This window comes from Perognathus longimembris, chromosome 12 (assembly GCF_023159225.1).
Source record: "Perognathus longimembris pacificus isolate PPM17 chromosome 12, ASM2315922v1, whole genome shotgun sequence".
NCBI classification, from domain to species: Eukaryota; Metazoa; Chordata; class Mammalia; order Rodentia; family Heteromyidae; genus Perognathus; species Perognathus longimembris.
The window spans coordinates 20,160,820-20,188,405 of NC_063172.1; the positions used below are offsets into that span (position 1 = coordinate 20,160,820).

Below are 27,586 nucleotides of genomic sequence, written 5' to 3' on the forward strand. Positions count from 1 at the left end.
TTTCTTTTTTGCTCAAGGCTGGGACTCTACCACTTGAGCCACAGCACCAATGCTGGCTTTTTCTGTTTATGTGGTTCTGAGGAATCAAACCCAGGGCTTCATGTATATGAAGCAAGCACTCTTGCCACTAGCCCTTATTCCCAGCAGATGAATCTCTTAAGCACATAATTTGTGATCAGACTGGACAAGAGCATAAGATCCCATCATATACAAAATAAATAGTAGTAGATATAGATCTATTTTGTCAAATACTTGACATCAAGCAAAAACATACATATTTTAAAAACCTCTTATATAAATTTAGCCTTAAATCCTCTCTTACTGTAATAACCAGAAATTCAGTTCATTGTGCATTACAGAGCTTTCCATTTTTGATAATTCAAACTGAGTTCTTAAACCCACACCATTGAAAGCATATAAAATAGAGAATTTATCTTATATTAAAACATTGTTCGTTCTTATATCAAAATTCTATTTTAACTAGATTTTTCTGACAATCCTACTCAATAAAGAAAAACATAGTCTTCAAAGGAGAGATGTTTTTACACAAATTCCATTTAGTGCTCAGTTCCAAAGTACTTTCTTTGTGATTTATAAGACCAAGGTCTTTAGAAGTGAGCTATTTCAATAGTCTGCTTGTGTTCCAGACACTTCAAAATCATGTTTCATCCTGAAGTACAAAAGTCTTTAGCAAGTACCCGAAGCTTAAAAAACACAAGAACATAAAGCATTCTTGAAGCAGGGAAAAGGCAGATTCAAAAATAATTTCTCTTACTGAGTGTTCCTTAAAAGAAAGACACAAAAAGTAGCTCATTAACTTCCTTTTATGAAGAGAATGTAAAAGATAATATAAGACTAATATTTAAATGTCATTGATCTCTTCATAACAGTGAGGTTGAAATAAAATGACCTGAAATCAAGTGGAAGGGATTATAGCAGTGCAAATGACTTTGCTGGAAGAAAATAGAACCAAGTGAAGATGGAAGATAATTTAATGTACTATATTGTGCAAATGATTTACTGAAATCTATTTTATTGGTGTATTTCTTCACTCTGTCAGATGATGCAGAAGCCATGAAATTGCAAGCTTTATAGAAATGGCCTGGAGAGTGCAACAAGTTTTCATCCATTACAATTCCCCACAATGTCACAGACATTCTCTCAGCATCCTATTTAAGAATGGTACAATGATTGCCTTCATTGAGCCTTCACAATGCATCAGTTGCTTAACAAAATCAATAGCTTACATTAGAATTCATTCACAGTGTTTTATATTTTGGAGATTATATTATCTACCACTGTTTTAAAAGTGCTCTTTGCTCTTAGTTACCATCCTATCTTTCTGCCTGTTTTCTCTTTTTTATCTCATTAACATGTTTGATGGATATGTGCTATGAATGTCACAGTATGGTCTGCAGACATTTGTAAAAATTGATCAAACTGATAAAAATGCATATCATTCTTGATAATTAAATAGTTAAAAAAGTAATTTAAAAAATTAAGTAGTTAAAAACTTTAGAAAATTATCTTGAATATTTGATCTACTTGGGAATTCAAGATTAAAGGATGACTGAATGTGGTCAATTAATGTCAGGATCATAGTGTATTTTGGTGTTAGATTATGATACACAATTTTGCTTCTTCAGGGACTTATTCAGACTCTGATGACAGATATCTGAGAGAACTGCTTTGTAAAAAAAGAATGATTTACTCGTGGTCATGGTTGGCTGGCTCCATTGATTTGGTCCTGAAGTGAGGCAGAAAATCATGGCAACGGATGTGTGTGACAAATTTTGCCAGTCAAGATGCAGAGAAAGATAGGAAAACTTCAAGGCAAGTTGTCCTTGGAAGACATGTCCCAAGTGACCTGCTTCCCCCAAGCAAGTCTCATATCCTGATAGCTGACTGATGAAGCTATCACCCTGGTGTCCAATCGTCTTTCAAAAGCATCACCAGGTGACACTGGCTTTCCTTATGCGTGTGTGTGTGTGCGCACGCACGTGTGCACGTGCATACTGTTATCATTCCTGGAACTCAAGATCTTGCACTCAATCAGATTTGCTTGTTCTTGACTGAATCACACATCCAATTTGGTATTTTTGCTGATTAAGTGGAAGGCAAATCTCTTGAATGTTTCAGTCTACACCGGCTGATCTGTGATCCAGTAGTTCTGAAAGTTTCCTCAGTTGCTAGGATTAAAGGTTTGTGTATCAGTGCCCAATTACAAATGACTCAGAGGACAATAATTGAAATCCAAACCACAATTTTTGAAGTTAGTTTTAAGGAATATATTTTGTTGTGGTGAGGTATCTTTTTTAATAGATAGTTTTTTATTTCATGACATTTTTCTAATTTGTAAACCTGTTGACAACAACACATATTTCTTTCTATGTTATTAGTGTTGCTTTATGTAATATAGACTAATGAAATGAAGTACAGTACATATTGAGTTCAATTTAAATAACTAGCAGTCATATATTACGGATACAACATATTTGGTAATTTAAAGATTCCAAACGCTCCATAAAATTATATATTATTATAAATATTCATATTTATTTTTAAACATCATTACACATTATAAAATATGTTGTAAGAAAAGTTCTGGTGGATACAATATTGAATGCAGCTATTATCTATCTGTAATCTAATTTATGTACAATATACATCATGAATAATACTCACTTTATATTTTATTTAATTTTGAAGCAATGTATGCTTCATACAGAATATTTTGCAAAGATTAATTATTAAACATTTGTTCTATATCTTTTGAAATCTATAACATGAATTAGAATTTTAAATAACACAAGTGTAAGAACATACAATGGAAGAGTATGAAATTCAAGAAGCAGTATTAGTGATGCTAATCACCAGATGAACCAGTGGCAAGAGACTTAGAAGTCATCAGAGGTTTGAATCTTGAGTCTTTAAATGAGAAACAAAAAAAAATTCGATTTTTACCTCAGAATTCCCAGAAATCTCCTGATTTGGTGAAACCTCAAACTTCTACAAGAGACAGTGATGGTCAGGCTTAAAACAGGAAGATGGCTTGAAAATACAATTAAGATGCAACAAGAAAACCCACAAACACTGCTACTAGGCAATTTCCTTTTTCCTAGCCCAGCTGAATATTTGTGGTCTCTCTGAAGGGAATATTACAGTCTTTGCATGTGGAATCTCAGATAAAATTTAAAACAGGTATACTGTGGTAATCAGGTGGACAAACTGATACAGATACTGACATATTCTGTACCGATATTATTCACCACTGTCTGCTGTCAGCAAGTGATACGTTTTTCCAAGGTGATGATTCTTTATGCAGAACTTTAGTAGTTCAATAGGGAAGACCTGCTGTTATAATGAGTCTCTCACTAAAGCAATCAAGACAATCAGCTCACAGTTAAGTGCAAATGTGCCAAAAGCTACCCAGGTAGTGAGAGTACCTATTGAGATTATTTAACTACTGTACTTTTAAACAGCAAACAAATATTATTTTACTGATGAAGAATTTTCTAGTAAGGGAGCTGAAGTCTAAAACAAACAGAGTAATTTCAAATAAACAGAAATAACACAAAGAATACTTCAAAAATGAATAGAAACCTAGTACAAATATATTCCAGAGGTTATAAAAATTGAAACAGGATACTACAGAATAAATAAGAGAAAGTGTTATTAAAAATTAAAATACCCAAGCTTATTACAAGTATATAACTTTAAGGCTGACACTGAAGAAAAGTTCTCATAGAGGAGATGAGGGTCAATTTCAGGTAATAGAAATACAAAGCAGAAGCAGTCACAGTGATGACGTAAGGAATAGTGCACAGAGCTTTCCAATACTAGCTATTGTTAAAGAAAATCATTAACAAAATTAAGAATAGAAACCAGTGGAAAACATCAAGTACATTTTCTGGGACAGGTAATGAAAATCTCTTTACTGAAAAGTCTAGAATAAGCAGAAATATGGTCCCCATTTATTTCAGTATTTTTATGTGATTATAAATTTGACAGTCATTACAAAAGCAATATAGAAAAAAATTCAAGAAAACTAAAAGTGTACCATCCAGAGAATCTGATTATCCTACTCATGGATTTATATGAAGTGTACATAATCAACATACAAAAGGAATATTTTGACACTGAAAGTCACTAGAGCATTGTTTACAAATAGTTAAGATAAGAAATTAGCTAAGTATCTATCTGTGAATATATGGATATAGAAATATTAAGCACCTATTCTCAGGAATTTACTGTTATTTCTTCATAACAAAAAAGAGTGTACTGTGGCATAAGAAAAGAGAATCATTTAACTGAGAAAAAATAATGGAATATCTATGCATGTTCCTAGTCATAGCAACAATGAAAACTAGGGATCACTTTGCCAAGACAGAGAAGATCATAATGTGAATATTTTTTCTGATTATAGTTGAATTTGAATATGTCACACATTCCTTGCCACCTCTTCAGTTAGTCCACTCTACTTATAAAGGATCATTACTATCTCATAACACCAAAAGGCATGCTGTCTTTCAAAGTCGTGGCTTCATTGTTTCTTGACCTTGGATGCTTCATCAGATATCCTGTTTTCCTTTTTAGTGTCTTTCTCTATTTTTATTTTTATTTTTATTTTTGCGGTCCTGGGGCTTGAACTCAGGGCCTCAGCACGGTCCCTGGCTTCTTTTTACTCAAGGCTAGCACTCTGCCACTTGAGCCACAGCGCCACTTCTGGCCTTTTCTATATATGAGGAATTGAACCCAGGGCTTCATGTATGCAAGTCAAGCACAATTTCCACTAGGCCATATTCCCTGCTCCTTTAGTGTCTTTCTCTAACACGTATTGTTAACTAATAATCCAGTATATTCTTTATTTTATTTATCATCTGTGTTCGCTCTCCACCATTTATTCACAAATATATTTCAGAAACTCTGTGAGGATCAAATGTGTAGTTTAGTGATAAAACATTTGTTTAATATGACTGAAGCCCTGGATTGGCCTCCCTGCCAGACACAACATGAAAACAGGCTCCTGGAGGAAACACTGTTCACTGTGTAATCTGCAGCACCTGCTTTGCATTTGCCAGGTAATAGATGTTTAGTGAACAATGTGTGTTGCACAATATTATGTAAAAGCATGAAGTAAAGAAATACTTAGGGATTGACAGTATCAAATGCTTATTGAATAGGTTGAAAATTCATTTCTAGGGCTGGGGATATAGCCTAGTGGCAAGAGTGCCTGCCTCGGATACATGAGGCCCTAGGTTCGATTCCCCAGCACCACATATACAGAAAACGGCCAGAAGCGGCGCTGTGGCTCAAGTGGCGAAGTGCTAGCCTTGAGCGGGAAGAAGCCAGGGACAGTGCTCAGGCCCTGAGTCCAAGGCCCAGGACTGGCCAAAAAAAAAAAGAAAAGAAAATTCATTTCTAAATATTAATTATATCCCAATAAAATAACAAATAAATATCAGTTTTAAGTAATTAATGTATTAATTGTTTTTGTTGTATGTGAAGTATTTAGATATAAATGGAATGTAAACAGCCTACATATTATCCCAAAAAACATGATCATTACCAAGAAGCAAAATATAACAATTATTTTTTTTCTGGAGAAATTCATTTGACTTGCTCTGCTTTTCAAAAGGTAAAAATAGTCAAGCTATTTTCTTGCTCGACATTTCTTGCAAGATTCCATTTTATTAATAGTTTCATTATGTAGAACTCAGTTATTGTCATTCAGATACAGTGTGGAAATATATGTAGTTATAGAGTTTGCATGCATAAATAAGCATATTATTAATAATCAATGGAAATTAGCACACAATACACTTCCTCTTAAATTTAATTATATGCTTGATTAAAATCGTTTGGGTACATAATTAAAATAAGAAGGTCCAATGATACTTAATTCTTTCTTATATTCATACTACAGTCCTAATAAGTGCAGTCTTCACTCAATCCATGCATAACCCTTATTAATTTTAATCAGAACTGTGCCTGCTCATTGAATAAAGCCTGAAATGCAATTGGGCAGGTCACATCAGGGAAAACTGTATGCAATCTGACAGTATAACATGTGGGAAGAGTCTACTGGAAGCTATTGAACAGAGATAATTGCCATAATTAGATTCAATTACTTTTCAGAGTTGTAGTTAATCAATATGTATTGTACTATACTGTAAGCTATAACTAATAACAAAACCAGTCAGTATGATTAGAAGGCATTACTTTTAAGAGCTAAACATATACTAAATGTTAAGATCACAGTGAAGATAAGTGAATAAAAATGGAAGTACATCATTAGAGGACCTTTGCATTGTTAAATAAAATATGGTTTGAGTGGATTGAAAATTATTGACATAGTCTATAAACATGGGGCCAAAAATAGACATGCAAATATCTATAATAGGAAAATGAGTTCCTGTATAAGCCATCTTTTCAGTATGAAGCAAATAGAATAAAATGAATACTACTATGGGTGATTAGAGTACCAGGAACTCACAACTCAAGGAAAATCTTAGTGAATTTTTATCAATTTACTTGAGTCACAAAAGTAAGTCTCAGAGCAAAGGATGATATGCAAAATGATATTAAAGTATAAAATGCCCAGCTCAATGATGTAGATACGATTCAACGAAATCTTATTTGAGTTCATTACTGGAAATTTTCCCACTTTATTTCATTGTCTAATGATAGAGTCACTTGTAAGAATATAAAACTGCAAAGGTATATTTCTTCTCCTTTCCAATTTTCTTTCATATTTGCAGAACAGTTTCAGTAAGGAGCTAACTTTGAACATTACTCTAGAAGAATAAAGTCAACAATATTTATTGTATTGTCAGCTGAGAGCTTCTTATGTAATTTGTAAATCTGTGCTTCCACCTTCCCAATTATTTCTGCTCTTGAAAAAATATGGTCTAAATACTATACTTCCCTATGTCAGTTAGAATTCAGAGAAATTTCTGTCCAAAGGAGACTTCATGTGGGACTTCTAATATTTTCTGATTTGTCCAATTCTGAAGCTAGTTCTTCAAGCATAAGCAGACAATGTGGAAAAGCTTGATGGAAAAGCTAGAAATAGATTTTAACGGCTAGAAGATCTGGATAGAAGAAAGGATGTATATTCCAAAGTAGTGAAGAAAGAACACATACCATGTATTGGAGGGAGGGCAAGGAATATCTGAATAGGCAAACACCAAGAACTGTGATTAATGAAAATCTTTATCTTTAGATGGTATATGAGACATCGTCAGTGCAATCAAAGTTAGACTATTTAGTTGTGTTTTGGAAAATTAGCCAACGAATTGAAGGAAAAAAAAAACCGAATATACAAGGAAACATGATTGGATAAATCATATGAGTTTCCATTTCATTCTTATATTTGAAACTATTAGGAAACAAGATAATCAAAATCACAATTTTGAAGTTCTTGTAGAATGTGAATCAATGTTCAACCACTACAACACACTTCTGTGCAAACAAAAACATGCATTTTCCTTGGAGATTCTGGAATTTGGTTTTGATGTGAACGTTGAAATCTTCCTAGTGACTATATTAGTTGCCCTTGAAGTGGTTTCTTGATCCTTGAAGTTGTAACTCTAGGTGATATTTTTTTCTCTAGTCTCTTTTTGCTATTAGGGATGGGGGAGAAGAGACTAGGTTAATTTAATTCCAGTGGTGGCCTCAGAATAACAGTCCTCTTATGGTAAGCAAAGATTTAATAATTAAAGAAGCTTAGCCTAAAGTCTGTTCCTAGAAATTATACTAAATTTATAGCTTTTTCATTTCTGAAAGTTGTAAGTAAAATGCAAATTATGTGTTACTATGAAGTCAAAATAGTAAAAAGTAAGGGTATTACAAATCAGAACTTGTAATCCTTTATCATGAGGCAAATGTTCAGTGAAATCACAGGTGTACAAGGTGGAGGGTAGAGTAAGGTTTAAAAGATCACCATCACATGACCTGCCCCAGAGCGTCATATCACAGGTATGAAGTAACTATGTTCAAGGAAGGCCAAAAGGAAATTCAAACTAAATTTGGGGAAAATTATTTGTTTTTGTATACAGCTGCAAGAAATTTAATAAAAGAAAAAAAAAAGAGCTTTCCCAGAGAGTGTCCTCTTAAGTTTTTTAGGTAATGGATGGAAACTTACCTACAACTTAATAATCAGATAAGCCACGTAGAATTCCTGCCCGAGTTCCTTTTTTTTTTCTTTCGGATCAACACGATGCCTTTCCAATTAGCAAGAGAATGAAAGTAACTGGTAACAAATAAAGCATTTTTTTTTTAAGTTACTTGAGGGACGTTTAACTAAACACATTTCATGACTCATCTACAAAACTCTCAGACCATTCTGGCCTTGGGAGATTTCAAGGACCTGACATGCATCAGCAATGTAGTCTAGTACTGTGTACTCCAGATGATAGTTTATCCTCCCACAACCGCTGTAAATCTGTCCACAGAAAATGTGGACATGAAAGAACTATTCAGAAGAAAAGACAGGACACAAGACAAAGGAGACAAGAACCTATGTCTGACAGAGCAGGTGGCCCGTTATAATCTCTGTCAAACAGAATCTATTCATCCACATGACCTGTACAATTAGCTAATCCTCTCTGTACTTTACACAAGGTACAACATAATTTAACACTTTGTGTTCTAAATTTCTCTGATCAGTGGGAATACATGGTTTCTCTTGGTGAAAACAAAAAGAAATAAAACATTTCCAGCAGCAAATTAAAAAAAAAAACAGAAAAATAAAACAGCATTGCTGTGCATATTGTAGAAAATTGAAATTGGGGCTCCATTCAATTGCTAAAATACAGTGGCATTCTGCGATTAAGAGATTGTGGGGGGAAAAAAGAAAGAGATTGTGTCAACAATGAAAAGGCAAACAGCACAGACACTGAAACTACTAATTTTTATCTCTGTAATGTGTGGCATTACAATTATTTTCTGATATTAATTCCATTTTCCTCATATGGATTTGGTTCTGTATAAGGCAACCTGATTTGCATTACCCTGGGTTACTTCTTACATGTTCTTTTGTGTGAGTCTCACACCTGGAATGTATTTGAATATTCACTCTTCACCAACTAAAATTCTGTTATCTCATTTCACACAATAACATTCCTTCACTATAAATATATAATAAGAACAATTATTTTCTTTATAAATGCTTAAGTTATAGAAATATCTTTGATTACTAGATTGTCTTATGATGCTTGTCTTCTTATTCCAGTGTATTTATAAGTTCCAACAAGAGTGATATGGTGTCATTTTTATAAGACCTGATTGCTGGTCCTGCTACAGGCTTCAATAATTAGGTGCTCAGAAATTGCTATAAAACAATCGCATCTCATTTATCATTTTTGATGATTATATAATTCATTAAATTACCCAGGATCAGCTTAACACATCTTTTTAAAGAATCAAATTGCTTTGATTCCAAAGTTTTAATTCAGATCCTTGTCCTAATTCTGTCACAGGGGAAGCAGAGTCAATTCACATATTTCTGTTCATCTGAATCAAGCTATTAAATGCCACCCTGATCCACATGCAGTATTATTCATTTTTAGAAACATTAAAGCGAATGCTTCTATTCTATGTTATTTCTTTGGGCTTTGGTAATATTTTAGCACCTATATCCCATGCAACTATATTCTAAAAGACTCCAATTTTTTCCATATTTTATTAAAATTCTACCAAACTCTCTTTGTACATTTGATGTTAGATATATTTTTTTAAATATCATTTTCTTAAATTTACCTTGAGTTTACTTTTAGGTAATAAAACTTATTGTGAAAAAGAGAGCAGAGATATTTGACTAAAAAATCATGAGTTATTTTTTACTTCTAAGACAAGATTATTATTTAAAAACAAGTCTTTATCACATCAAGTATTTTATGTTCTATATGAAATTAGTCCTCAATTATTTGCCTATATTTCCATGTGGCCTATTTACATACTTAACATAAAAACAAATTGGTATAATGTAGTTATGATAGATTTTTATGCATCTGTCTTTGCACTAACTCTTCTAGTACTTCAGTTATTTTCTTTGGGAATATATTCATAAAAAATATGGTTTACCTTAACTTTTTTTGTGTAAATTGCAACAACAGACTTTTCCTTTACTATCTGAAGTATACTTAATCGCTATTGGTTCTTTTCCCCAAATCAATTCTGTCACCTTTTTTTCTTCTTAGGCAGACAATGTGGAGTACCATTCCTTTGTTCCCACAGTCAATACTTGATTTGGGTTTCTTTTCTTAAAGTTAAAATAATAACCAATACTCAGATTTCTTTTTTCCATGTACAAGACAACCTTTTGCAATTTCATGATCAATTTCAAGATGACGAATGTGGCCTCCTATATGCTCTATCTCTAGCTTTCCAGTGAGGACCATGGCACAATCAGATACTTTGGAATAATGTTTATATAAAGAAAATTATTATAAGTGATAATATTTTCATAGACAAAGAATTGAATGCAAGTCAATTTAATCTCCCTCATACAAAAATTACATTCCAATATGATTTAGATCTTACAAAATCTAGTATAGTACTACAAAACTAGTTCTATCCTGTTATTTTGTTGTGGCAATCATTTATAATTTCCTATTGAATGAGATATCTAACCTGACAGTCCTGCATTGCTTGCCTCAAACATGACCTAATGAATTCCTGATGCACAGGGTTGAGTCCGAGTCCCTATTCACAAGGTTCTTGTACTAGAGTGTGGGAACACAGACACACGCACACACACACACACACACACCACACACATACACACACACTAGTTTTATGCAGTTATATTTAATGAAGAAAAAGTGCTGGGGATAGGATTAATAATTAATTACATTTACAAAACTTTTGTTCAACCAAATTCACAAATAAGTTATCATACTCCAGTAGAAATGACTTATACAAATGAACTGGTGCAATATCTGTAACACAGAAGATTTTGCATCATTGACAGTTCAGAAAATGTGTTCATTTGTTAAGTGGTTTGAGGTCTCAGGTACTAGGTACAAGCATTTTTCTTTACTTTGATGTTATGCTCTCCTAAATTATTTTTAATCATCTGGGAAATAAAACCCAGAGATTAGTTTTCTGTAAGAAGTACAAACAATGTGATTTTACTTCCCTTCCTAGATATAACTTTACAATGTTTTAAAGCATTGTTAATTGATCTCAGCAGGACCATGCTTCATCTATTTGATGGAATAATTATGCAATTCTGCACACAAGTGCCCTGTATCTTTCCTTTCATTTTTTTATTCTAATTTTCAAGGTCAGGTTTTTTTCTAAGTTATTTGTTAGAAATCTTGTTTTTCCCAATTATCAACATATTCCTAACAAGTTGAGTTTCTTAGAGACAGAGCTGTTTTGATATGCTTATTTGTGTAAATCAATCTTTTTTCTAAATAGATTGATAGAATTTTGTTGGATATCTCTAAGGAAACCATGGTTTACTATTGTGTGTTTCCTTATGTACAGCGTCTATCAGGATTTACATTTTATCTTACATTTTTAATATGTTTAACTTCCCTAGATTTTGTTAGTTAACAATATGTTAAGGATGACTCTCCAATTCCTGTTATGGTATTGCATATTCAATATCAATCAAAAGATGCATGCACACAGGAATGGATGAAACAGTGACACCTGTATAGAAGTTTGGTGAAATTGGTTATAATTTTTTAACAAAAATGTAGGTAAGACCCACAATTTCTTACATGATTTAGAAAAGAGTAATGGAATTTTACCCCTGACTAAATTACTACTATTTAACATTGCAATAAAAAGATGTAGTAAATAGTATTTAATGATAGGTGGCATATACAATACTGCCTCTACAGGAACATTACATATCTATGTTGAATTTAAAAGCCTCAAATACCAATTTAGTCATAACAATGAAGAGGAAATTTACTTTCCATGGATTGCTCACGTATTCACCATATAAATTACACACATAAAAACTTTTAAGTACATTTATAACTTGATGCTCAACAAAAATTTCCTGCTAATGATTGAATTGATACTAAGAAAATTCTCATAGTAAATATATCATACATAAACATGAAAATCCATATTTGATTCATACTTAGAATACATTTCAGTTATTTATTTTCAATTATTCTACTGTGAAGAGTCGACAGCATCCCCTCTAAATATTTAATGTTAGACATCACTTCTTATTCATGAGTCCATGCAAAAAGTCTATTACCTTTTTCTGAATATTTTTCCTAACCTACTTTCTATTTTGTCATTACTATAAAACCTATCCTCCTGATTATGCCAATCGAGTAACTATTTTAGTACTTTGATTCTTATTCCTCAATTTTGAGTCACCTAGTTTTCATGTCTTTTTATCTGTTTAATTGAAAGCTTAATCTTTGAGTATCATAAATTAAACTTGGCTTCATTAGGAATTCCATTATAGATTTAGGATTATTTATTCTCATCATATTTTTATAAAATACTTCTTTGTATCACACGTCATATAAAATTTCTATACTAAATTATTTGCATTCCCTGAGGACAGGACCATGTATTCCTTTGGCAAGACCATCACCTCAGAACATTGCCAAAAATAGATTTCAATAAACAGTTGGAGAATGATTATTTCCTTTTTATTTTGTAGTTAGCATTACATATTGTAAACTGATCTAGTGCTTTGAGAAAATCTAGACTTGAATTACAAGTCTTGTATTATTTTCTTAATTATGGACTTTAGTTCATTATCGACCTAAGTATCAGTGTTTCTCATTACACACTAGGGAAAATTATGTATTTTTTGTGATGAGATACAAGAGGAAAAATATGAATGCTTAAATGTCTAGAAAGGGAATAGCTGAGTCTTGATGCACAGGGTCCACATTGACTTCTTGAAATGGTTAATGAAAAAGTGCTATTTTCTTCACTGGTATGTATCATATGACAATGTTAATGTCACATGAGCCATAAGGTTTTCTGATGACTGACTTAATATGTGCTTCTTACCGTATCACTTTTATTGTATTTTAATATAAAATGGTCAGTGTCACCAAACTCTATCCTCGGTAAAAATTTGTACTTTGAAATTATGATGACTTTTCATGTTCGTGTTACACTTTTATTATATTAACAATTATTTCCAGCACACAATGGTTTCTTTTGCCTAAAGTTCCTCATATTATTTGCTGATGCTTTTAATATTTAGAGAATTAATAAAGAAGACATTATTCCACCTGAAAAGCAGCTACTATTTTTTTGTCTCAGTCATGGTTTATGGGTAGCAGAGTAAAATTGACAGTAAAGGTCTCTGACATTTTTCAGACATTTTGAGTGCAGTTTTGTTATTCTTTTTCAAGGAGAATTACCTAGGCTAAGCATTTCTCCAATATCTATGATCATGACCTTATTGGACAGTTTCCAAGGATTTGAATAAATTCAAAGAAAGCTGGAGTACATGGATACTTTCTTTTGTTTATTCATATTTTCCTTTTAAAAATAGTTCAGTGTCAATAAAAAAAATACTGTGAAAACAATTTGAAAGTACTCCCTCCCCTACTCCAATTTTATTTTAATTTATGCATAATAGAGTCTTTTTTCAAGGTCAATACTTGTTTCATTATAGTCACCTAAGCTTTTCAATCGATATACTGATTTCACTTGGTGGTGGAAGTAATCACTACAATCTTTTCAGTAAGTCTGCCTCTTAGGTAATTATTTATATCAGAAGCAAATTGAAGTAACAGGCTTTATAAAAGCTGGCTTACATGTATATTTGAAGATTTATATGAAGATTTTCACTGTATTTCTTAAACCTGTTAATGAGTAAGATTAATTTTATAATTTTTAAATAGTATTACTACTTACTATAAATATTTGTATGACGTGTGTGTGTGTGTGTGTGTGTGTGTGTGTGTCTGTGTGTGTGTTTTGGTATTTCATCCTCTTATATGGCAGCTCTTGAGGGATATAGAAATAATACCTAAAATAGTGTGTGTTGCTTAAATATTTCTAAAACAATTTATTATGTAGTTATAACAACAGCTTAAAATGCAGTACTGTCTATTTTTAAAATCAATAAGTGATGATTATGCAGAACACAATACTTTTCAAGGTGGATCATAGAATTCTACACTTGTTAACATAGTGTCTATTTTCTTCAGTTTTAAAATGGAAATAGACACATTAGAGGAGGATCCAAATTTAAAGGTTTGACAAAGAGCTAAAAATATAATCAAAGAGGAATGGATACAAAATGAAGACTTCCTTAACTTCAGTGTGAAGTATCTTAATTAAGCTCAGTTATTCAATAGTGGGTGAACAGATGTTATTACACACAGTGGCAGACAGGAGCAAGAAATATTAGGGCTTTCCTGAAAGTGAAGGACAGAAATGTTTGAGAATTCTCTTTTTAGCTTCATCTAGAAACAGCCCAAGTTTATATCATGTATCCATTTTGGATCTATATAGTCAAATCATGTTAATCATTCATGACTTTACTTCATATGTTGTCTTCTTTTACTTTAGACACTTTGTTCTAGGTAACATATTTATGCATTCATTTAAATATAAATTAAATCTGAGTATGAAAAACTATTTAGAGCTTTCTTCTCTATTCTTTTATTTCCCATCAAGCTACTTCCTGTGAATTAATATGAAAACTACCCATACCCTAGATATATAAATTTATAAATAATTGAAGTCCTGACCTTAATTATTTTGTAGAGGGTAAAAAGGAGAAGAGCAGTTTGATTATAAGGCCCAAAGTGGTAGTTTCATTAAGAGTGTTGCCTTTGTTAATACTATACTCAAAGGATTGAATTGCTATGCATTTTATCAAAACTTATTAGCTCCAACATCTATTCCAGAAAGCATTTTATCCATTAATCACATGAATTTTCAAAACTGAAATATTTAAACATAAACAAATGTTCAAAATCTACAGAAAATATTTGTATGTTTTAGTGAAAATGTAAGATGTTATATATGAAGTAGAAAAAATAAATATTACAAATAACTAGTCTGTAATTTTATAACTATTTTTCTCTTTTCTTTTGTCTTTTTTTTTTTGGTACATGGGATCAAACCCAGGACATCATACTTGCTAGAGAAGCACTTTGCTGCTGAGCTACATCCCAACCCTTATTGATATTTTAAATATTAATAATTATCTATTATTAAATTATTATTAAATATTTTTACTTTTTAATATTTATTCACTTTTCTAGGTTGAGAAATTTGAAACAGGTATTTTAAACTCAAAGTTAATATGTTATTTGTAAAATATATCATAAATTCTATGTATTTTTTGTCCTTAATACACATTTCACCAATTAAAATGACATACTATTTAAAATTAATCAGTGGTCTTTTTGTCCTTTAACCAGAGTTGGAAAATTTATAAGTAAATGAACATAAGCAAAATATTTCCCAATGTCTCAAAAAACTTACTGTATAGAATTATAAGCTTGAACTCTGCATACAAGTTGAATGAATAATTATCTTTAAGTTTTGTAAATTTACTGCCACACATAACCAATAATTTTGTAGTCTGATGTTTTGCCTAATATTGAAATTGATAATTTCAGTGTTATATTGGTTTATAATTACTTGGTTAAAAAATAATAATGTTATTGTCAAGAAATAACTGGGGCTGGGAATATGGCCTAGTGGCAAGAGTGCTTGCCTCCTACACATGAAGCTGTGGGTTCGATTCCCCAGCACCACATATATGGAAAACGGCCAGAAGGGGCGCTGTGGCTTAGGTGGCAGAGTGCTAGCCTTGAGCGGGAAGAAGCCAGGGATGGTGCTCAGGCCCTGAGTCCAAGGCCCAGGACTGGCCAAAAAAAAAAAAAAATAATAATAATAATAACTAACTGAAGAAAGGAAAAAAATGCAAAAAATGAGAACATTTTACTACCACCATACTCATTTATTCATACCATGTTCTGTAAGTTCTGATAAAATATATACATATATATAGATCACCATTTTAATTTAAACATGGACGTTTTTTCTAAAGTGACTATTCTTTTAAGGAAAAAAAGACACATCCGTATTGTAGTTACTTTGAAGCATCACATAATAAAATCAGGGGCTGGGGATATGGCCTAGGGGCAAGAGTGCTTGCCTAGCATACATGAAGCTCTGGGTTCGATTCCCCAGCACCACATATACAGAAAATGGCCAGAAGTGGTGCTGTGGCTCAAGTGGCAGAGTGCTAGCCTTGAGCAAAAAGAAGCCAAGGACAGTGCGCGGGCCCTTAGTCTGGAGCCCTAGTCCCAAGGCAGAGGACTGGCAAGAAAATAAATAAATACATAAAATTAGTGACATTTTCTGACCCATCAGACACTTTAATTATACTGGAATAGGCGCTATGGTAATTATTACTATATTTTATTATAAATTCAAGGTTAAAAAAAAGCACATTTTTCTTTGGCAATTTACCATTTTTATTTATCACTATATCCTATTTGAATTTTACCCCCAAATGTTTATTTTTTCTAAATAAATGCTCATTGTAAGGGTTTACTTAGAAATAGCAGAAGCACATAGATCACAATAATGAAAATAGAATTACTTATTATGGTTTTATTAGAATTCTACCTTGAAGAAGCCATACAGTGTTATTAATCTTAGTTTACTTCTCTGGGAATAATAAGTAATACTGATTTCAAAGCTTGCTGTGAAAACTGAATGATGCCAAATAACTAAATTTTCCAGCACATATAATGACACAGATTACCTGGGCCATAAATGGCTTCTTTTTCCAAACTTGACTATAATGGGTGTTGAAATAGAAGGCATTTCTTTTGTGACTCTATCCAAAGGAAAAGTGAATACTCATATCCACACATGATTTTACAATTTAACACATTAATATACATTAAATAACTACCAATTCTCACTTGCTCTTTTTTTCTGTAGAACTGCAGAGTAGTTCCTGTGGAAACCCAGGAGTTCCGCCTAAAGGAGTATTGTATGGGACAAGGTTTGATGTTGGGGACAAGATCCGCTACAGCTGCGTAACTGGGTACATACTAGATGGACACCCTCAGCTGACCTGCATAGCGAACTCGGTGAATACAGCCTCATGGGACTTCCCTGTTCCCATCTGTAGAGGTAAATATTATATTTTACACTGATTAAAAATTAAATTGACCCAATTAAAACTTGTTAAATGTAGCAGTTGTCACCAGATAATACACTTGAAGATAGCACTCCTTAAGTAGAATCTGAAAAGTAATATATAGTCAATGTAGTGTATGTATATATATTATATATAAATTATATGTAATATTTATTATTTCTTACATATACTACTATATGATGTATATACTATATGATGTATATATTAACCTTTTACAATTTAAATCTAAAATACATATATGCTAAAATGATTGACTATAATTCTGGGGTTTGAACTCAGGGACTCTACTTCTAAGCTACCTTTCTAGATTAGTATTTTTCAATGACATATTTATACATATTTACATATATACAATGTATATGTATAGGCTTTCTGATTTGTATAGGAAAATACAAGGAGTTTCCAATGCTTAGAAACTAGATTTCTTGTTGCTTGGGCTTTCATTAAGTATTAAAGAGATCTCTGAACCTTCTAAAGATTTGTCAAAGAGAACCTAGCATATTTGCTTTGTTATCAAGAGTATAGCAAGTACAGTTAAGATCATAAAACAAATTGCACTACAGGAAAAATAATGTACAACAATGTGGACAAATGTTTCATTAAAGAACATAGAAAATAGACAGCTTAAATATGTCTAAATACGAAGATGATGCTAGCCCCCCCGAAATGCTGAAGATGGACATTTTTTTCCCAAGATTTCCTTCCCTCATGATTGCTGTTTCATTTGTCTTTTGGCATATTTGACACATTTGTATAATTCCACCATGAAAGAAATGTGGACATGTAAATTACTAGCTTTTTCCTGAGCTAAGACTTTAAATGAATGTAAGTCATCCATGTACATCACACACAGGCAGCTTCTTACCCCACCTTCATCCATTAGCATGTGAATTAGCCTAACTAATTCATGTCAACAAAGTGAGTCTCATGTATCTCTCCTCAGTGAGAGAAAATCCCCCACATGTTCCATTTGTTACACATTAAATGAGAAAGCCTATAGCTCCCGCTTAATAAAATCTCTGCAATATATTTACACTATTTTGTTTATAAACGCAATTCCTTCTGTTGCTGGCGCTTCTAATGTTATTATCATTGCTGTTGCTTCTTTCAATTGCTGTCCATCTTTCCTTATCTGTCATTGCCAACACTGAAAAATGCTGGGGAAATTACAAGCATTATCTCTTTTAAATTTCATGATCACAAGCTGAAGTCCAGATATTTTAAAATAATTGCTAGAGGTTTCTGAACTAGTAAACATCAGAAAGAGGAGAGTGTAAAACTTTACTTGCAAGTTTTCCAGTTTCTCTACTAGTCTTCTTTACTAGTATTCCACATAGAGATGAAAGTCACAAGATTCCTAAGTCAGAAATGAGGGATTTGTGCAAATGTATGCACCTCCAATCCCTAATTCTTACAGTTCATTATGATGGGTGAATCCTGAATTCAGGAAGCTGAAACTTGTGTGGTAAACAAACACTTCCTCTCCTTGCTCTGAAAGCAGTTACCATCTATATGTCACAAGGTTTGTACATAAATTTGTTCTTTGTTCTTGTGGAAGACCATATATATATATATATATATATATATATACACATATATATGGATATATATACTTCTGTTCTAGGGCAAGCAAACGTTTTGGTGAGGGTATTCTGATTCAAAAAGACAGAATTTCTTTTCAGAAGATATGTGGCAATATGAGAATGTCATAGAAAAATGTCTTCCAAAGGCAAATGGAATGATTAAGAGAGGTTGGGTTTGAGCCCATTTTCTCTGGCTTCCATCCCCAACTGTGCTAGCACTTTAAAGAAGTTCACAAAATTAAGTTATATCTCCCCATCAAATAATTTTATTATAATGAGAAGAAATCGTATATTTTGTGTAAATCAACAGATGTGTAATTTTATTTTATTTTTTTTGAAGAAGCTTAGAACTCTTTAACTCAAAGGATAAGCAAATGAATCAATGCTACTCACTAGTCCTATGCTGGAAATGAACTCACCAGGCACCTGTGACTCATGTCTATAATCCTAGCTATTCAGGAGGCTGAAATCTGAGTATCAGTCCTAGCAGAAAAGTTTTCATGAGACAGTTACCCCCAGTAAACTATTCATAAAACCTGCAATGGGTGCTGTGGCTCAAGTGGTACAATGCTAACCTTGAGCACAAAGAGGCTCAGGGACAGTGCCCAGGCCCTGAATTTATACACCAGGACCAGCAAAAAGAAAACAGGAAAAAACGAAGAAATGAGCTATATAGCTTGTGGATGTGGATGGAAGGGTAAATTGGGAGAGAGAGAGAGAGAGAGAGAGAGAGAGAGAGAGAGAGAGAGAGAGAGAGAGAGAGAGAGAGAGTGCTCAAAAAGAAATATACTCTTTCACTTTTTTCTTTTTTTGGCCAGTCGTAGGCTTTGGACTCAGGGCCTGAGCACTGTCCCTGGCTTCTCTTTGCTTAAGGCTAGCACTCTGCCACTTGATCCACAGTGCCACTTCTGGCCATTTTCTATATATGTGGTACTGGGGAATCGAACCCAGGGCTTCATGTATAGGAGTCAAGCACTCTTGCCACTAGGCCATATTTCCAGCCTGAAGTATAGTCTTTATCTGACTTATACAACTGTAACCCCTCAGACAACAAATTAAATTAAGAAAAAAAACTGTGAATGAATAACACAGATAGAAATATTTTAAAAGAAAAAGTATCAGAAAGTATAAAAGATTAAATTATGCACCTTGGAGATGTACCTTGAAGTTTACAAACAATAAACACATGTTGAGTTTATAGTAAAGCATTCCTAGTTTACCTAATTATTTTTTGTTATGGGTATGATACTAGGTAACATAAAGACTGACATACAGATATTTTAAACATCTATTCTGATACTTATTGATAAGAGCTTTTGAGAAAAATGCTTAATTTTAGAAACCAATGCTTTCCCTACATTGGCTAAAATACATAGTTAAGAAGAGAAGCACAATACTGTTAAGGTTTAATGTATCAGCACAAATGCACACTGAGTTTATATTTGCAATAGCTCCATTATCCCAGCTTTTCTTTAGCTTTTTTATGTGGTCTACTTCTCCACATATACAGAGAAATTAATTTGAAATAGGTAATATCAAGCAAAATTAATTTGAAATGGTTAATACCAGGTAGCTCTCTCTCCAAGTCTTACCCTATACTCACTACATCTCTTGTTTTCTTGAAGTTCTTTTATTTCAGGACTAAACTCAGCTTGCAGGGTGCAGACAGAACCCTATTTCTGCTTCCTGCAGACGTATTTCTTTGCTGTTCACACTAACCTGCATTATTAATTCATGTCATTAATCAAAAAAGTGTGGCAAGGTTGAGAATGTGGCTTAATGGTAGAGTGCTTGCCCAGCACGCATGAAACCCTGCGTTCAGTTTCTCAGTACCACATAAACAGAAAAAACCAGAAGTGGCACTGTGGCTCAAGTGCTGGACACTAGCTTTGGCCAAAAGAAGCTCAGGGACAGAGCACAGGCCCTAAATCCCAAGCCCCAGGGCTGGAAAATGAAACAAAACATAACAAAAAAGAGCTCAGAGACAGCTTCCAGGCCCCATCACTGACCAAAAACAAACAAGCAAACAAACAAGGAAAAAATGGCACACTGCATTTGGAGATATTGCCAGCTTCCAATTAGTCTACTAAGCTCACCTTTTCTCCTCCTAAACAATAAAATTGAGAGACACAGGGTAAAAAAAGACAAACAACTACAATAGCAATACTTGCAAAACTGTTTAGTGTAAGTGAACTGAACACCTGGGGAGGGGGAGGGGGGTATGAGGGACAAGGTAACAAACAGTACAAGAAATGCATCCAATGCCTAATGTATGAAACTGTAACCTCTCTGTACATCAGTTTGATAAGAATTTGAAAAAAAACACAATAATGCTCATAAATACATTTACTCATCCAAATGTATTCATGAAAGCACTGTCCTATGAAAAGTAGTATTTCATACGCTTAGGGTCAAATAATTGATTAAGAAACACTTCTTATCTTTAAAAACCTGTAGTCCAGTGGGATAGATTGTATGGAAATCAAGCAATTACAATAATGGGTGATAATTGCTTTAATGGCAGAGTGTGTGGAGAACAGGAGACACCTTGATAAGGAATGTATTAATGTCTCTGTGGAGGGGATGGAAGTTCATTTAGGGACAATGATTTAAGAGAAATGTTCACAGAGGATAGCTAAAAATACAAAGTATATGGAGCAGGAACATTGTGAATGAGGCAATAATTCATGTAGAAAGTACAAATTTTCCTTTCCAGCTTCAAAAGTACTTCTCATGTGTTACTAATATTTACAGGCTTAGGGTAGGCTTGAAATCATACTTCACAGAGCACATGATCTAATTTTCTAAGTTGCAATTTATCTCCTACTAACCTTTTTTAAAAAAAAAACACAAAAAACCTAAGACTTAAGGCTAATATACTTACAATGAATATCTTTTTCATCAAGTTCTGACGGGTAGGGTGGGACAAAGCTAGGAAACTCTTCAGTTCATATCTTCCTTTGTCTGCTTCTTGCCACTTGATAGCATACTGTTTCTTTAATTTATAACTTTGCAGGGGGCTGATAAGTTTGTAATGATCTGCTCATTGCTACTCCTGGAGTTTACATGACATCTCTCCTTGAGGAAACCTTTGCCTTTTCAGAGTTCTTTGAGGGTTCCTAACAATGATAATTTAATTAAGGGAAAAAAAAAGTAAAAAGAATGCCACATAAACCTAGAGGGTATGGTGCAAGAGGTTTTTGTGTTTGTAGGCAGGATGGCTTTTATCAACACCATCTGCTGGTATTCTTGAAAGGCAAAGAACTGCCTGCTGCTGGGCTAAGCGATTTCCTATAAAGGGAAGCCTAATGCCTGTGTGCTCCAAATCCCCAATGAAAGTGCCACAAACTCAGAGCCCTCACTTCTCTGCACCAGCTCCTTTTATTCCCACTGAGCTTCGATGTGGCCTGTGTCCTTGCAACCCAGTGCTCCCAACACTCCTGTCTAATTAACAGCAATTGGCTGGCGAAGTAAAACGGTTATACTATTAGTTGGTGAAAGCTTCTAAATCTCATGATATTCTGCATCCAGTAGGGCATTTGCATAGATATAGCACATATCCTAGGGAAAGTGAATTAAAAAAATATATATATATATGATTGATACTCAAATTACAGTGCTGCACTTTGAATCTAAAACTGAATCTACCTTTCTTTAAACAATTTATTGGGAGTGTTGCTGTAAAAATTTTAAGGAATCAGTTATAGAAAATTTGGGGCTGTAATAGAAAATGCTGAACATTGGATTAATTAGAGAAAACAAAGGGTATTTTTACTCTTGAAGATTTGGTGATGTTATTATAGCCCCAAATAAAAATGTAAAAATTCATACAAGGGGTAAAGAAAAGCCATGAGCAGAGAAGGGGCAAGGGGTGATGAGCTGTTGATGGGATTAATTTTTTTTTTTCCTGATAGGAAGGTGATAAATTTGGAGAAGTCTTGGATATCAGTAATATAGATGTCACATGGCCAATTGGTGCTGTGTGACCTGAATGATATGTTTAACAGTGCTTTTAATCAGATGGGCTAAAGGAGGGAATTCATATCACTGACAAAGCAACAAAATGTCCATTAGCTGAATCAATAATGAAAAGTGAAAAAGGGCTTTCTAACAGTTACTATTTTTTCTTGGAAGAAAAACTGAATTCTAATACAATGTAAAGAAAATTGCTGAGGGATAAACAACATTCAATTTGCTTATCCAAATTACTATTACTTGCTAGAAATCTTGATCAAGAATTCTGGATAAGAATGTAATATAAAACTGTACATATGAACCTAATTTATTCATTTAATTTTTATTGTCAAGGTAATATACAGCGGAGTTATAGTGTTAGGTAGTGAGTACATTTCTTGCCCAACTTGTTACCCTCTCCCTCATTTTTTCTCCCAACTTCTCTCCTCCCCATGCAGTCCCCTTGAGTTATACAGTTAGTTTACAACATATTGTCTTTTAAGTATTGCTGTAGTTTCCCTTTTACCCTTTGTCTCACCATTTTAATATTCCTCTTTGCTAATTCATCCAGACATATATAAATAACCCACGGTACCAGAAAATTCACATAGTTGGTTGAAAATAACAACATCAATGATAAATCAGTTTTTTCCATATTCTGGAGATCATTCCTCTTAGTGTCATCTTAATCTTATGTACATAGCCATTGTGCTATAGTGATCATCTTCTAGGACTCTCCTAGACATATACTAATTATTACCAGTAAGGGAGACCATGCAGTTTATATTTATTCGGGTCTGGCTCACTTCACTTATGGAATTATATGCTTCTATCGGAAAGTACTGAGCCTAATTTTAAAATAAAGTAATAGTAGCTGCAGACATAGAGACTGGACATGTTATACTTTTTTTTTTTTCTGTATTTAAATTGCAGCCGAAGTTCTCCAAAGAAGTAGTGACTTAGGTTGTGGAACAAAGTGGTGTGTTTACATGTGGTTAAACTTATTCACTAAAAATCACTTCTAAATGACATTAGAAAAATATAAAGGCAGTTTATTGTCTGTGTAGAATGCAAAGAATAATTAATGCTAAAATGGTGTATTCAGCAATTAGACATTACCTTAATAATTTATTATTGATAAAATGTCAGTAAAAGTAGCTTAATGAACTATAACACAATTACTCTATGGAGGAAAAAAAGTCATACTATATTCATATCTGCTTCCTGGAGTGGGTGGGAACCTCTAACAGGTTACATAATAGCTAAAGGAGAGACTGGAATCTTCAACCCACCCACTTATAATGTGTGAATATAATTTGACACATTATCGAGAGCAAATACCTATATTTCCTATGTATTTATCTTTAATAGCCATGGACTTCCTGCTCTAATGTTAATTTTGTATAGCCTGTTATAATGTTATAAATATCCAAATGTCCACGTCAGAGGAAAAGTTTCTGATATTACCAATCCAGTAAATAAAAATAAATTGAAAACCAAAGTATAAAAATATATACAATTATGATATATTAAATATTAGGATGTGAAAGAGTTCAGTTTTGTCTGCTTCTTGGTCATTAATTTTTTACATTTTGATAGCTAAAATCTGTTCACATTCACTTAACAAAACTTTGCAAATTGCTCTCTTCCATTTCAGTCTACTCCCAAAGAAGAGAATGTCTTTTTGTAATTCTCTAAGTGGTAGAAGAACATGAATAGTAAACTGCCTTATGACGAAAAATAAAATAATTCAGATATACTGTTGACTCTCTAGAACACATGAACTATACATTAAGTAATGGAAAGACCTGGAAGAATTATATTAAATGAAATTACGTCAGGCCCAAAGAGATAAAGGATGCGGAATCTAGAATTAGCTTATAAACTTACAAGTAAAAACAATGGGTTACATAGTGTCCAAGTATATACAAATATTTTAACTAAAATATTATAGCTTCAAGGGAAATCTCAAATAAAGTAAATCTGTAGAAATGCAAAGGAAAAATTCAAAAAAAAAATACCAAGAAACAGGTACTTAAAGGAGTGAAGGGTAAAGTTATAGATGAATAAACAGGACGAAGATTGGGAAAGGCAGTCAACAATTCTATGTCTTTCCCACATAATTTTGAGTGAGAGAATGTGTAGGTTGGGGAGGGATAGATGAGGATGTTGAAAGGGAAGAAAGACATTGAGCAAGATGCACTGTATTTCCAAATTGCTTTGTTAAATAGAAAATCCTTTTTACAAGGACATGAAAATAATGCAAAGTAATGAAAAAATGAGAAAGTATTCCTTAAGGACATTAGAGAACTGATGGTTTGATTTATTTTAAATATTTTTTTTTTTTTTTTTTTTTTTTTTGGCCAGTCCTGGGCCTTGGACTCCGGGCTTGAGCACTGTCCCTGGCTTCTGCATGCTCAAGGCTAGCACTCCGCCACTTGAGCCACAGCGCCGCTTCTGGCCGTTTTCTGTATATGTGGTCCTGGGGAATCGAACCTAGGGCCTCGTGTATCCGAGGCAGGCACTCTTGCCACTAGGCTATATCCCCAGCCCCTATTTTAAATATTTTTAATGTTACCTCAGAAAAATATTTTAGTATAGACTTTGAATTTATCACCATTATTAGAGCAATATTTATACGCACAATTTTGTATCATTATCCTGATCATCCAAGTACCTTCTAGTCTCTTAAAAGGAACATTATTATTGATGCAAATGAGAAAAGCATTTTCTACACACAATTACCTGTGGGTCACTTTGAAATGAGGTTCTATGATCACTGCAGTACCTCATACAGAAAAGTTCCAGTATCAATAGGACACCTGCATGAGTTTACAAATATCACAGGTCACTTGCTGCTTTTCCATTCCCTGGAAATAAAACTGTTTAACCAACAACCGGGTCAAAATTGGATCATTCTTTCATGAAGACCAATCCTTTTGTGAATAGTATGTTTGTGATACAATGATTTATATGTCTCGATGTGATTGTTTCAGGGTTTGATTTGTATTTCTAAGGGCACAAAATATGAGTTATTTTTAAAATATTGTGAAGGTTAAAGAGATTAGAGAAAGTGTGGTTATTATATTGAAATACTTGTATATTATTTGTAAATAGGGCTTATAAAGTAGATACTATATACAGAATATATATGTATATATGTACATATACATATATGTGTGTTTAAACGCAAAAAGAGGAATAATATGAGAGTTATCTGAAAACAGCACCAGAAAATGACATATGCAGATACTAAGTAAAATTAGATTTTTCTGAGTTGTGGTGGATAAGGGAAACACTATATCCCCAAATTAACCTATTAAAATTGATTGGAATGAGTAAGCAATATACACCACTGTTAGTGCAAATGAATGTCCTAACTTCACTCCAGCACTGCAAAGTCCACTTATTTCCAGATATTCTCAAACTGAAATATATCCAGTGCCTGGACTTTTATATATGCATAGCATGAATTATGCACGAGGCCTCCTGTGGATGGATGAAGGAGCCCCAGGTTTCATGAAGCTCATTAAATATAGAGGCTTTGTATTTGAAAAATAAACTCTATGGTGACCAGGATCATTGCTCAAATATAACTTTAATGTTTTGCAAAAGAGAGTAGTGCTCTTGTGCAAGCAATATTGTCTAGCTGCTGGAGTGTTTCTTATGTTTAAAGAGTATTTGTAGGACTTCAGCTGGATTGTTGAAATCACCAGTAGTATCTTTAATATTCAACTCACTCTCTGCAATTCAGTATAGGTGAGTTGTAATTTCCTTCACTCAATAAGTAATTTTCATTCTTCTCCGTCATGAATATAATTACTCATTTTATTGTTTTTTGGGACTGAGGATTAAACCATCATCACACATATACTAATAGCACTATGACACTAATTTGCATCTCTTCCTCCTCAAATAGTTTAGCTTCTCTCCCTTTATTGTAAACTAATTCACATACTTTGACATTTAAGAAATAGACACCCTATATACTTATCAGTGTTTTATAGTATGACAATTAACTTACAGATATTTGTTCCTTTAATAAATAATGTTCGCTTCTGTCACTTTTTGTGTAGTTCTAAGAAAAATATGTCGACAATAGTACTTTAAAATCAAAGACAAAAGCCAGCCATTTTTGAGGCTTCTTTGAGTTAATTTTATGACAATCGTGTGCAAGTTGGAGCTATATTATTCTGTGAAATCTTTGATTTACAGATATTATATTTCAACTTAATTGTATCTTTATTATAAAACTGATGAGCGGGGGGGCTTCCAGTTGCTTAACAAAGGTAATGATTACATTTGTTTTTAAACAATGTTACCCTATCTTTCCTATTCTCCTACTTCCCCTCCCTACTCCCACTTCCTCCCATCCCCATGTTATAAAGTTGATATCTAACCTAGTGTCAAGTGAGTATCATTGTTGCATTAGTTCATCTTTTGCTGTTTCTGTAATTCACTTTTCCATTCCCTGGTCGAATAATTTTATATACAAGACACAAGGTACTGAAAATTACAAGAGATGAAAGAAAAAATAAAACTGAAAAATAAATAAATAACTATGTACAGCATAATAACAGCCTCCTTTTTGCATATATTCTATTTGTGTTGACCACAAATAATTTAAACGTATAAGTCCAAAAATATAGTATACCTCCAAATCACATATACCTACAGAAATCGTACAAATAATTTAATAAAATTGTTCTCCAATTAAAAGCAATTGATAGCTGCTAAGTACTCATTTCTAATATAAATCTCCATTCCATATTAAGTAGAAAGAAAAATTATATCAGTGTTTACAAAACAGTTATATGATTTCACAGACACATGATTTCGATTTTATTATTTTAATAATAAAGCATCTTCAGCCAAAAAAAATCTATTGACAGCTTCAGCATGC

At 33.0% G+C, this 27,586-nt stretch overlaps 1 protein-coding gene across 3 annotated transcripts in view; it reads left to right on the forward strand.

The window, feature by feature from the left end:
* Window positions 1-27,586, forward strand: part of Csmd3 (CUB and Sushi multiple domains 3) — an 860,328-nt gene that overhangs the window by 160,858 nt on the left and 671,884 nt on the right. For all 3 annotated transcript variants that reach the window (XM_048358905.1, XM_048358906.1, XM_048358908.1), the window contains exon 4: window positions 16,924-17,118. In XM_048358905.1, coding sequence (XP_048214862.1) covers window positions 16,924-17,118 — 195 coding nt within the window. The remainder of the gene's footprint in view (window positions 1-16,923; window positions 17,119-27,586) is intronic.